We start from the raw sequence: 14608 nt of genomic DNA on the forward strand, positions 1-14608 counted from the left end.
TATACATCATTTATACAATAAATGGTCGGGACTAAAAAATAAGTTCGTTATATCGGTCAGTTCGTTATAAGCGTGTTCGTTATAAACGTACTTTACTGTATTACAAATGCCAATATTCATGTTTGTAAAATACAGAAGTGACCAGTATGAGACCTCGATGTGTCAATATTGAGTTTTAGGATGTATGCGCTTGTTCATTAAACTACCAAGTACTCTGACCCACATCCCACATCCCACCCCCAACATTGATACATATGATATACTAGACACATGTCGGGCTTGGTGATGGTCAAAGTTTACTCGGAACGTGTCACAGAGATAAACCTCAATATAAACCTACGTATCAGGCTTCAGTGGCCACTTCAAACAGCCCTAGATGCAGCCATGGTGAAGTCAGTAAGCATTGTGTTGATGATCGGTCTCCTTAGTATATTTATACAAGGGACCTGCAGTGTCCCCTTGAAACCCTGTATTCCCAAGTCTAGATGTTCCTGTGTTAACGCTGACGGGTTAATAGATCTTCACCCCCTTGCAAACAACGATGGAACACCCAGGTGAGTGTAGACTGGCGCAGTGTCCATTATATTATTAAAACGTAATAATATAATGTCTCAAATTACCTGACACAAACAAACAGACAATATAGAACCAGAAAATCTTGAAACATTTGTCCAAAAATTGTTTCCGGGGGTATTTTGCTGTTTTTATCATTCTGAACACCCCAGGGACGAGGAAAAAAATATATATCGCATTTTTTGTATTTAGTTTTTGTTCATTCAGAGACTGCTTCAAGTCTAAGGTGGGTTGTGATTATGTACTTATACCTAAAATGATGTCATCTAAAACAAGACACGATAACTAAAAGGCTGTCCCACGCAATGCAAGATAATCCGTAAGTAACTTGAGATTATGACATTTATCACATAACAGGTAGGATAAAGTATATATAAGGTCGACCGCCTCCGTGGTCTAGTGGTAGAGCGCCCGCCCGGAGAGCGGAAGGTCCGGGGTTCGATCCCCAGCCGCGTCATACCAAAAGACGTTAAAAGATGGTACATGTTGTTACCCTGTCTGGCGCTCGGCATTAAGGGGCTAAAACAAGGACTGGTCAACTCGGAGTCAGTATACTGTGTCTGAGTGGGGTATTCATGTTAAACTGCGGCATGGTATCTCAGTGTGCTAGCACTATAAATCGGCATCAGTCCGGACTAGTACAAGCAGCCACACACACACATACACGTGCATGCACGTCGCTATATAAGTGCAATAATCTTGGACGCGACGCTAAACCACATTTCACCTCACCTCATATATAAGGTCAGGTAGGTACTGCTTACAGTGTTTACAAACATGGAATGCCCCTTGTCTTTCGGCGATCTATTCAGATTTGACCTTTGGGGTTCTGGACAAATTGCTTGGATTATATATCACAATTCAATAGAGAAGTCATTGTTACTTCAGATCAATAGGAATGTAGACACTTGAACCAAAACATACCTTTGTAGTTGTTTATCAGACGTACTCTGAAGCATACTGTGCGTCCTTCCATGCGTTTGTTGTCATCTAAATAATTGCCAAAGAAACTAGAATTCAGTCTTACGAATTTCCATTTGGAGTGATGTTGCCTGTTGTCACTGTTCGACTGGCTAATCACTGACCTTGAGACGTAATATATTACCCTGTACATTCCAGAAAACACTTGCGACAGACAATCATTGAGCCTGTTGACAGTGAAAATCGTGTTTCACTTCATGCATTCGGGGGGGGGCACGGGTGGCCCAGTCCTCTAAGGCACCGCGATTCGCTGTGCAGAGTTGCGTCCCTTGGGCACGCCAGACACCTATGATTGTGGGTTCGAATCAAGGTTCGCCCCGATTATGTTTCTAGGTTGTCAGCACCATACCCGTGCTCGTGGGTTTCACCGAAGTGAGATGTTTAGATGTTTGGATGCCGTATGTGAGATTGAAAATACCTTTTTCGACGATGGAATTTAAGAATGACATTATTACGCTTGTTTGATTTAGGAAGGTAGATATCATGTGTTAGGAATAAACATTATGCATTTAGCCCACAACTCACTGGCGTGATAACCTTAATGTATTACCGGTAGTCTTCTTTGGTAGTCACGAAAAAGGCATCGCTTCAGTAAAAAGACATCTTCACGTCCTGTTTTCTGTGATGACATAAGCAGATGATGGACGTTCTTTAGGGCCAGCACGTTATTGCTTGATGTGAGAGGTGAGATGAGGGGTTTAACGTCGCGTCAAAGATTATTGCACTTATATAGCGACGTGCATGCACTTGTGTGTGTGTCTTCTTGTACTAGTCCGGACTGATGCCGTTTTATAGTGCTAGCACACTGTGATACCATGCCGCAGTTTAACATGAATACCCCACTTAGATACAGTATACTGACTCCGAGCCGACAAGTCCTTGTTTTAGCCCCTTAATGCCGAGCGCCAGTCAGGGTAATAATAAGTACCATCTTTTAACGTCTTTTGGTATGACGGGGCCGGGGATCGACCCCCGGACCTTCCGCTCTCCGGACGGACGCTCTACCACTAGACCACGGAGGCGGTGCTTGATGTAAGAAGCGATTACACGGACTACGTTTATCAACCACTGTTTTTTTCTGGTCCATACTTGATTATTGACAGGCCGCCGTGATATAGCTGGAAATTCAGCCGATTTCGAAGTAAAACCATCAAAACATCAGGCCACGTTCACCTCAATAAAAATGTTTCTGATTTCTCTGTTAGTGTGTCTTTGCGTTTAACACATTATGTAATATAGTTAGCCTAACTTAATGTACCTTTATTGGGGCGGTCGGGTAGCCTTGTGGTTAAAGCGTTCGCTCGTCGCGCCGAAGACCCGGGTTCGATTCCCGACATGGGTACACTGTTTGAAGCCCATTTCTGGTGTCCCCCGCCGTGATATTGCTGGAATATTGCTAAAAGCGGCGTAAAACCATACTCACTCACTAATGTACCCTTATTAGATGATAAAACATTTTAATGCCCTCTTCAGCCTAGATTCCAGTGTACTTACCTTAAATATACTCCCCCTGCAGATTCCGAGACATCCCCGACCCCGACGGGAAGACGTTCTACTCCTGGAACCCCTGCAATGGCTTCGATGAGGAAGGATGCCGGGACGTGGCGGTAAGCAAACTGGAATACTCTACAGAAGGATACAAGTTATCATATCAGTAACATTTCAAAATGAACAATGAGGTTACTAAATGTAGAATTATCGAGAGTAGTAGCTTTCCAATATTTGAACATGCGTATTTAGCAATTCCCAATGCTGAAGCGACATGACGTCACATTGATTCATTTTTGAGAATAATAGGGTATAACGCCATCGATTGTTCATGACGTGATTACACTATTACGTCATCAGAACCAAAGGCGTGTTGGATTGACACTTCATACGTTTCTCCCAGTGCGTACCATGCAGTATAACGTCCTTAAATCTCGGAATTACAACATTCATTGACGAAGAACAGACAATCCTTGAGCATGTTGACAATGAAAATCGTGTTTCACGTCATGCATTCGAGGGGGCACGAGTGGCCCAGCAGTCTAAGGCGCCGCAATTCGCTGTGCAGAGTTGCGTCCCTTGGGCACGCCAGAAACCTATGATTGTGGGCTCGAATCCAGGTACGCCCAAATTATGTTTCTAGGTTGTCAGCACCATACCCGTGCTCGTGGGTTTCACTGAAGTGGTAAACCACTAAGACCTGCATCACTTCGGGCTTTCCTCCCACATTAAGCTGACACGCCATGATATAACCGGAATACTGTTAAAAGCGGCGTTAAATCCAACTCACTCACTCACTCACTCATGCCATTCGATCCTCACTTACCAGAATCCGAGATCGATTCCTTGTTTTGCCCCGACTGGTCGATCAGCTATGTCTTCTCGAAGGACACGACTTCCTTTCCTCCAACAGTAAGCTGATACGCTTTAATATAACTGACGTGCACACCATTCAGTGTTGCGCCAGCCCGACCATTCGTTGAATATTTACCGCGCATGTCGTTAATCCAATGGCGACAGATAGATACAGGGGGCACAAGTCGCCTACAAGGCAGAAGTTCTCTGTGCAGAGTTGCGTCCATTAGGTTTAAACCTGTCGTGGGACTGAAACCCATAATCGTCTGGTAATGTTTCTTTGTTTGTCAGCACCTTACCCGTGGTTTCTCTAAAGTGAACAACGTCTGACTTCCGTATTACTTTCCTCCCACACCAAGCTAACACGCTGTGAGGTATCTCGACTATTGTTCAAAGCAGCGTAAATCACATTTACTAACTTACTTACTTGAACAGACCAAAGGAGACCATGTGTTCCACAAACCTGTTTTGACCATTTCAGGTGTGTCAGATAAAGGACAACGGTGCCACCAGCCTAAGCCTAGGCAACCAGTCCAGCCTGGTGTTCGTTGCGTCCTCCGCGTACGGCCAGGTGTATCAGTACACCAACTGGGGAGGTGCTAACTTGTAAGTGACTCGATTGGTAAAGAAAGGCGAGTTAATAGAATCCCATACGAAGCACAAGAGAAATATGGATTCCGTGCGTTCAATGGCATATTTCTGGGTGAGTGAGTGAGTTAAGATTTAACGTCACATCGGCAATATTTCAGCCATATAGTGAAGAGGGCATATATTTAAATGTGAAGGTTATATCACATACGACTTTTTCATTTAAAAAAAGAGGCTAGTAACATGACTGCGAAAGTGACGTCCATGTGCGCATTCGTGAACAACACAGTTTGATGGATTTTTCACGAGACTTGAAGTGACGAGAACACTGGGAATTCCCCATCTTGAATAACTAAGGAACAGTTAAATCGTATCGTTTTGACACGTTAATCTTGAACTCTGAGACTGCCTTCTTGTGATCGAATATTATGGCTACGAACCAGGGCCCCGTTCCACTAAGTGATCTTAACATTACGGCTGTCCTAAAGTCCTATACTTAAGCATTGACTTACGATTGTCGTAGCTCTAAGATCGCTTTGTGGAAGCAGCCTGCCTTGTCAACAAAAAACACATGCACACAACTCGATCCGTCCCTAGACTGTTCATTGAGAGACCCGTGAAGATCCAGAGTGGAGAAGGTCTTCAGCAACCCATGCTTGCCGTAACAGGCGACTAAGTTTGCCGTAAGAGGCGACTATGCTTGCCGTAACAGGCGACTATGCTTGTCGTAAGAGGCGACTATGCTTGTCGTAAGAGGCGACTATGCTTGTCGTAAGAGGCGACTATGCTTGTCGTAACAGGCGACTATGCTTGTCGTAAGAGGCGACTATGCTTGTCGTAAGAGGCGACTGACGGGATCGGGATTTGGCCTTGACTTTATATAGGTTAATACTCCAATGAACTCATAGAAGATTTATATTGTAGACTTTCAACAGACAGCATTGTTCACACATTGCAATGACGTCACAATAATAACAGCATCACAGCTTATCATTGTTGATGTCACGTTGAACCTGTTAACTTCCCTGTCGTCTATGGCGCCGCGATTCGCGGCGCAGAGTTGCGTCCCTTGGGCACGCCAGAAACCTATGATTGTGGGTTCGAATCCCGGTTCGCCCCAATTATGTTTCTAGGTTTGTCAACACCATACCCGTACTCGTGGGTTTCACCGAAGAGGTAAACGTCTTAGACCTGCATCACTTCGGACTTTCCTCCCACATTAAGCTGACACGCCGTGATATAACTGGAATAATGTTAAAAGCGGCGTTAAACCCAACTCACTCACTCATTTCGTAAAATTAGTCCGACACACAGACTCTTAAAAGAATCTCAATTCTTAGTAACAATGACCCAGAACAGTGAAGAAAGGTTCACTTCTTATTTCAGTTCCGGTAACGTGATCCTGACATGTGACGCAGGCGAAGAGGGCGTGGTCACAAGACGCCCGGATGCTGATTTTGGCAGTGAGTTTGTGAGTAGTGTAGCTTGGTCTAAGCTTCTTCTTCATCGAAATCTCGAGTGATTATTCGTTTCATGTCAACATAAGGCTTGAAGCTGTCAGCATCCTATTGTTCCTATTGATCACTACTACACTCCGGTGCAGTGGTGATAGCAGCATGCTACCACTGCCACGGGCTAATTTGCATATCACGTGACCGGACTTTTCTCTTGTTTGTAAACAAACGCGCTTTTTCAGAAATCAGAATAGAACGGACTAATGCATGTATTTGGGTGCGCTTACATATTGTTTTGCATAATTATATAGATATGATACTACAACTGCGGCAGTGAGTTGCATGACGATACATATTTACAGATCAAAGTGACCGTGTCGCTAGCTCTCCGTAGGGATTCGATGACAGCACGTGGAGGCGTACAACCAATGTAAACATAGGATAACTACGCAAATGGATATAGATTTTCACGATTTAAGATATGTTCTCAATGAAAGTTAACCATTCTATGACATATGTTTATCTAGATATATAGACGTGTCAAAAATGAAACAGATGAAAAAAATATGCAATATCTTGAATGGACTGTGTAAGATGTGACGAATCGTCACATGGCGCTGGCCTGTGGCAGAGGTACTATGCTGGGCGCATTGAACTCTGGGTAGGAGAGTAGATCACTACTTCGCGTGGCAATCACTTCTAGTTTAGATTCATACACCAAGTCTAAATCATATAATGCTTATACAACCGTCCCTAAAATTGGCCGTCGTGTGATACGTAATATAAGCGGAGGGATCGGTCGTTATGCGGTTTTCAGTGAAATTATGCAAAATCTCTACCCCGTCACTGACCGGTGTATTAAGAAGGGAACGGGAAAAGGCGAGTTTCCCCGAATGTATACTGTACGAAGAGCCTTCCCAGGGCGTGAGAACTTCGCTAACTTCTTGGTACCTGCGATGGCACCAGTATGGACGCGATTATTGCAAGAATCTTGAATATTTTCAACCAAGCACAAATTGTATTAACGTGTATATTTTGTGTGTGTATGTGAATGTAATTAAAATGAATTGCGAAATGGTTTCCAATTGATTTACTATTTCCCAGATTTATTAACTCGTTAGTTTGATAAGACATGTGCGAGATTCCAGACTTGACAAATTTATCCCAATTATTTTCAGTACACAAACTGCATGTAAATTAAAATATAGTTTCAAATGGACAAACGATCAAATACAATAACGCAGGGGTAAGCAATATTCTGTGTCACGACAATCGCAGTGTGATTGTAAACAGAAATCCCAGTAGGATTTCCGCCTAGCAACCCCTGCTTGTTGTCTATGGCGACTTAGTGGATCGGGTGGTCTGGCTCAGTCTCCTGGCTGATTGCATGTCGACGTACCCCGGAAACGTGGAGCGTTGCTCATGATATCAATCACTGGATTGGCTAGTCCAGATTCGATACAGACCGGCGTCATACAGCTGGAATATTGCTGAGTGGGGCGTTAAACAAAACGCCGAGTAAGCAGGTCAGTAGGCTGACCTATCGCTGTGAGGAGCTTTGCCTACTATGAGTGAGTGAGTGAGTGAGTATGGTTTTACGCCGCTTTTAGCAATATTCCAGCAATATCACGGCGGGGGACACCAGAAATGGGCTTCACACATTGTTCCCATGTCGGGATTCGAACCCGGGTCTTCGGCGTGACGAGCGAACGCTTTAACCACTAGGCTACCCGACCGCCCGCCTACTATGATGGGGATGAAGGTGTTATTATAACAATGTCATGTGAAATTTTGCAATCTGTTTGCAAAGTAACCGTTGATATCTGCATATTGTTTCTTTGTATAAAGTGTGATTTGTTCACAGTACCTTGAACTGAAAAGCAAGTACGCATGCCCACAAAAGATCAACGTAAGTACCTCATCACTACCTACGGCCTCCACGACAACGCATCGACGGCCGACAACTCCGGCCTTTATCGGAACAGCTAAGACTCCGTCCCCACCTCCCACTACGGAGAAGCCACTATTTGACATGGACCACCTCGGCGTCTTAATGATTGTTGTTTTGTACGTAACATGCATACTTCTTTCCTTGTATAGTTTATTGATGTCTAACACGATAGAGGGTATGATGGGCAAAGTCTTCCATGGCAGCGGAACACTGTGCAAAGTTGCCTCCCTTTGGCGCGTCAGAGGCCTATGATCATGGGGTCGAGTTCCTCATAAAGATGCTTGGTATGTCAGCACCTTTCCCTGTTCGGGGCCTTCGTCAATTTAGGAAACGATTAAGACAAGAGTCACTTCGTGATGTTCCCCACACTGTAATATTGAAACTGAAACACACTCACTCTACCATACCTTCTTCCAATTTGTTTTGGACCGCCTCCGTGGTCTAGTGGTAGAGCGTCCGCCCGGAGAGCGGAAGGTCCGGGGCTCGATCCCCGGCCGCGTCATACCAAAAGACGTTAAAAGATGGCACTTGTTGTTACCCTGTCTGGCGCTCGGCATTAAGGGGCTAAAACAAGGACTTGTCGGCTTGGAGTCGGTATACTGTGTCTGAGTGGTGCATTCATGTTAAATTGCGGCATGGTATCTTAGTAGGCTAGCACTATAAATCGGCATCAGTCCGGACTAGTACAAGCAGCCACACACACACGTGCATGCACGTCGCTATATAAGTGCAATAATCTTTGACGCGACGTTAAACTCAATTTCACCTCATCTCACCTCCAATTTGTTTTGCTGTGTGAGATATTTGTGTTCAACGCCGCTTCGAGAGTACTTCCGTTATATCACACGTGCCTATCTAAGGTGAAAGGAGAGCCCTATTAAAATGCTAGACGTGCTGGACGTGTACGAAGGAGACTACATAATTGAATTACCTCATTATTAGACCCGTGAAGATCCGGATAGTATAGGTCTTCAGCAACCCATGCTTGTCGCAAAAGGCGACTGAGCTTGTCGTAAGAGGCGACTAACGGGATCAGGTGGTCAGGCTCGCTGACTTGGTTGATGCATGTCATCGATCCCAATTGCCTGGATCGATGCTCATGATATCAATCACTGGACTGTCTGGTCCAGACTCGATTATTTACAGACCGCCGTCATAGAGCTGAAATATTGCTGAGTTTGGCGTTAAACAACAAACAAACAAAACCTCATTATTATTCTCGTCTGTTGTTTCTAACATATTTATGTTTCTTCAATGTCACTGAATATCAGCAACACTTCAGCAATTTCAGCCACAATATCCTTATCCTTAATATCTAACTATTATTTGTCAAACCGAAGCACTTTACAAGTTTTGGTATTTTTTATTTACAGGGCATTGTTGTCTCTGCTTGTTGTGGCAGTGTCAATGATGATATTTTACATCTTCTACCGTCTCGGCGATGCGATGACGACTGCAGCATCCCCAAAGCAGGACTACGGTAGCAACTCCTCCCTGAGAGGCAATGAGAAACAGAAGCTGGTCACACCTTGAGACAACACCTCCATGTATCTGTCAGCAAACCCGTAGTAAACTAACTCAAGACAACGTTTGTTTGTCTGTTATTATCAGCTGTGGGTATTCGGCGTTAAATTTCTCAATCGTTATTCATTAATACCGTAATCGAAATAAACAGGGCCTTTAAACACACACACTCGCGCACACACACACACACACACACACACACACACACACACACACACACGCACACATGCACACATATACACACACATGCATACACATACACACACAGACAGACACACACATGCATACACATACACACACACATACATATGCACACACACGCACATACACATACATATACACACGCACACATATACACACGCGCGCACACATACACACGCATACAAACACACAACACAACACATACATACACACATACAACAGAGACACAACCGAACACACAACACACAAATACACACACATGCACACACACACACACACACACACACACACACACACACACACACACACACACACACACACACACACACACACACGGATTGTTGAGTGGCTCAAATCAGGTCGAAATAAACCATCACCTGATCCAATGTAGTCGCCCATTACGACAATCAATGGAGTGTGTGATCATGAGATCCATTCTCGCCCGGGTCACTGCATTACATAACGTTAGAGAGCTGCATTATTGCATCAATGGAATGTGCACGTTACAAATATTGCCAATTATACGTACATGCACAAGAATGTATCTATTTTTTGTAACATTTTCACACAACCATACAAAATCATAATGTTGACTAACAGATGAACGTTGTAACCATACTTAAATTATTTTTAAAAGTTTAATACTATCAATTATGCTTTTATGCATATCTGTTACGACGGTGAGTAATTTTCCCCTGTGCATCTTTAGTAACTGAATTTGGCCGTTAATAAATGTTTCCAGTGCAACCGAATGCATACTGACTCCTTTTTTTCAAATAGTACTTCTGATAGACCTAGTTTTAAAAGAACTAAATATTGAATACAACCAGCTGACATCCACACCAAGACAACAGCTATAGGGGAACAAGGCTCAGAAATATACACCCAACGGAATTAGTTCGCTTCCTCCAAGTAAACCTCCCAATATCCTGTATGCCACAACTATAAAATTTACTTGCAACAAAGGGATGTTCCCTACTCCTGTGAGGTGAGGTGAAATGGGGTTTAACGTCGCGTCAAATATTATTGCACTTATAGCGACGTGCATGCACTTGTGTGTGTGGGGGTGCTTGTACTAATCCGAACTGATACCGAAGGTTGTGAAGAATTTGCTAAGGTGGTAAAACGAAGAAACAATAAGATCCTAACAGCTTCCTGACCTTGTATGAGACGAATAATAAAACTCGAGGTTTGAATGATTGATTGTGTGTGTGTGTGCGTGCGTGCGTGCGTGCGTTTGTGTGCGTGCGTGCGTGCGTGCGTGTGCGTTTGCGTGCGTGCGTGCGTGCGTGCGTGCGTGCGTGTATGCCTGCCTGCTTGTACCAGGCTCGACTAATTCCAATCTTATAGTGCTAGCTCACTGAGATACCATGCCGCAGTTTAACATAAATACCCCACTCAGACACAGTATACTGACACCGAGCCGACCACTCCTAGTTTTAGCCTTTTAATGCCCAGCGTCACGCAGGGTAACAACAAGTACCATCTTTTAACGTCTTTTGGTATGACGCGGCACTGGATCGAACCAACTTAAGGGATTAGAGAATAAGCGGGTTTGAGCTTAAGAGGGAACTTACGTCTTATAACAGTTACACGTGATCAAACAGGTTTGTGTTTTTCTTCTTTGAGGTGCATTTTAAAGTTGGAACAGTAATCCACGAGATTTATAACGTTTTTGATTGCAACTAAAGATGTCATAGTCGGTAAATAGATTTTGCAAAATAGCATGCCCATTCATACACATTGTCTCTATTAAACAGAAAATGTCATAATTTCTACAAAAGGCAGAAAAATCTGAATCCACAATTTTATATTTCAAGCCGTTACTATTCCGTGAACATATGGTGGTAATCAAATCTTGTATAACTAATCGACTGTAGTCACTCATAGCATCAGTTGTATTCCTGTCTGATGTTGAGTCAATGTTTACAGGGGGCACGGGTGGCCCAGTCGTCTAAGTCGCCGCGATTCGCTGTGCAGAGTTGCGTCCCTTGGGCACGCCAGAAACCTATGATTGTGGGTTCGAATCCCGGTTTGCCCCAATTATGTTTCTAGGTTTGTCAGCACCATACCCATGCTCGTGGGTTTCACCGAAGTTGTAAACGTCTGAGACCTGCATCACTTTGGGCTGTCGTCCCACATTAAGCTGACACGCCGCGATATAACTGGAATACTGTTAAAAGCGGCGTCAAACCCAACTCACTCACTCAATGTTTACACTGGGTTTTGCCTGACAAAAGTATTGAGTACTCTCTTCATGACTGGTAAACTTGGTTGAGTCTGGTATTCGATTATCTAAGATCTGTAGTATCAAGGTTAGTATCTACATTGATAAACACACCACCACATGGTTCCACAGGCTGTTGTGCAGAGAAATGTGTGAACTCTGTACTAGAATTCAGGTTTGAGTTTACATACATAACAGTTTGTCCAGAATTATTGTCTGTAACAATGTAATCATAAGCGCTAGATTTAGTGTCACTGTGGCCATTGCCATATCCCTGCCCTGATGACTGACTTGGGTCAGCTCGTGACTCGTCTCACTGATGGAAGTGGTCCAGTTGCGACGTCTTCCAACCTTGCGAATATCAGAGATTTCATGGTCGTATATAAACACCGGTACCATCGATAACCAATTTGTCGTAGCTCATATAAGCGACATTTTTATCCCTCCTCGCTGCCATCGTCAAGGGAATTAATTTCGATCTAATCTGTCGCACTCGCTCCGTAAAATCTTCAGACACTCTAAATTGCTCATTCCAATCTCATTAAAATCAGATCTAAGTTCTAGCTGCCGCTTAACAAAGATCTGAGGACATCCCATTACGGGTCACGTCAGACCGACCTCACGGAAGTGAGAGATAACTTTGACAGAATCAGTCGTACGGGCCGTAAAGGTCGTTCGGAATACCCCGTGTAAACGTTTTCGAGGTTGCATGATTAGAAAACACATTCCGACTGTCACTTTCAGGATCTGGTAAGCGACGCTTTGATTGGTCTGATGAAAGGTCCTTCTGACGTGACCCGTAATGGGATGTCCTCAGATCTTTTTTTAGCGATAGCGAGAACTAAGATCAGATTTTAATGAGATTGTGCTCATTCCCTGTTAAGGTTTTTCTTGCAGCATCCAATACTTCAGATTTGTCCTTAAAGAAGGTGAATTTGGCGACCACAGGTCTGTTTCCTCTGCGACACTGCAGCCCGTGTGCACGTTCAATACTAACTGTGCTGGCGGAGCTTATGTTCAGTGACGAACTCATAAAATCCCTCACCGTGCTCTCTGTTTCACTCCATGCCTCACCCTTTCTTTCGCCCATGAAATATCAAGATGCAACGCCGGGACTGAGCCTCCAGATTATCAGGTTTTTTATTTCCAGGTCTGATACGTACGTGGACCCATAAGGGACATGGAGTCTGTTTTTCAATATTTTGATATTTCACTTACTGTTATCGTAACCTTTTGCAAATTAACAAAATTTGTCATACAAATATGTGATAAATCATGTATAAAAACAACCGAAAACATGGAAAATGTACTTTCAAGTAAATTCATCCTCTCTATCACCAGGGCGACCGCCCCCGGCCGCGTCATACCAAAAGACGTTAAAAGATGGTACTTGTTGTAACCCTGTCCGGCGCTCGGCATTAAGGGGCTAAAACAAAGACAGGTCGGCTCGGAGTCAGTATACTGTGTCTAAGTGGGGTATTCATGTTAAACTGCGGCATGGTATCTCAGTGGACTAGCACTATAAATCGGCACCAGTCAAGTACAAGCAACCAAACAAACACACACACACACACACACACACACACGCACGCACGCACGCACGCACGCACGCACGCTCGCACGCACGCACGCGCGTATGCATGCACGTCGCTATATAAGTGCAATAATCTTGGACGCGACGTTAAACCCAATTTCACCTCACCTATCACCAGTGCTCGCATTTCGGTCAACCTACACTTACCCCACGACCTTCACGTTAATCAAACCCCATTATAATGGTCTCTCGCGTGATCAAGTTCATGGTGGGTGTAGTGATTCTGCTGTGGGAAAAAAGTTTCATACCAACACAAGTCGTGGACCCCTAGACAGACTTCATAGACTACCAAGCTGTTAAGTATACACACTTTCGGATTAATCAACATGAACATTGATATTAAAGTTTGGAGATCTAGAATCGGGTGTTTTGTCCCTCGGGGCAGACGGCCACGATGCATGTATCCCGATATACCAGTGTTCGAAATACCTGCCTGCCCGACCGTCCGAGACGGGTTGATTTCAACTCGGGCTGCCAGATTTTCAAATCCCCCAGCCCGACGGTCGGGTTATATTTCATATGTGAAAATATTTCCTGATGATAAGCATTAATTAACATGTAAAGATGAATGATAAAATGTAACCCAAAAGAAACCCCATTAGCTTATCCTGAGAAACATATGATTATAGTGGGATTATAGTGATTATTATGGTCAGGGCTGGCAAGTATTTCAGCTAGCCAGTCCTGTGGTCTGGCTGAAATTTTTGGGAGTTTCATACCGTGGATATACAGCTACCATGTGGAACGAGGTTGGGATGTCGCCTGCTCTTGCTGTATTTAACATTGCTACTTGCCTCATGGGACGTCGAGTCTAACCCAGGCCCACCTTAAACACCCAACAGTTCTTCAGATACTAGGGTTCAGACTAGTTTATCATATCAGAATGTGGCAGGTCAATGTGTGACCCCGGATAATGAGATCACTCTTAGTGAGTGAGTGAGTTGGGTTTAACGCCGCTTTTAACACTATTCCAGTTATATCACGGCGTGTCAGCTTAATGTGGGGGGAAAGCCGAAGTGATGCGGGTCTCAGACGTTTACCACTTCGATGAAACCCACGAGCACGGGTATGGTGCTGACAAACCTAGAAACATAATCAGGGCGAATCGGGATTCGAACCCACAATCATAGGTTTCTGGCGTGCCCAAGGGACGCAACTCTGCACAGCGAATT

The 14608-nt window shown here is 44.1% G+C and overlaps 1 protein-coding gene across 1 annotated transcript; it reads left to right on the forward strand.

The window, feature by feature from the left end:
* Nucleotides 1–342: 342 nt before the first annotated feature.
* Nucleotides 343–9477, forward strand: LOC124148704. Its single transcript, XM_046519950.2, has 6 exons — nt 343–554; nt 3071–3161; nt 4379–4503; nt 5872–5956; nt 7804–8006; nt 9264–9477. The coding sequence occupies exons 1-6, from the start codon at nt 385–387 to the stop codon at nt 9421–9423; spliced, it is 834 nt and encodes a 277-aa protein (XP_046375906.2). The 5' UTR covers nt 343–384; the 3' UTR covers nt 9424–9477.
* The last annotated feature ends 5131 nt before the right edge of the window (nt 9478–14608 follow it).

This window comes from Haliotis rufescens, unplaced genomic scaffold (assembly GCF_023055435.1).
Source record: "Haliotis rufescens isolate VD_foot unplaced genomic scaffold, xgHalRufe1.0.p SCAF_46, whole genome shotgun sequence".
Classification (NCBI taxonomy): domain Eukaryota; kingdom Metazoa; phylum Mollusca; class Gastropoda; order Lepetellida; family Haliotidae; genus Haliotis; species Haliotis rufescens.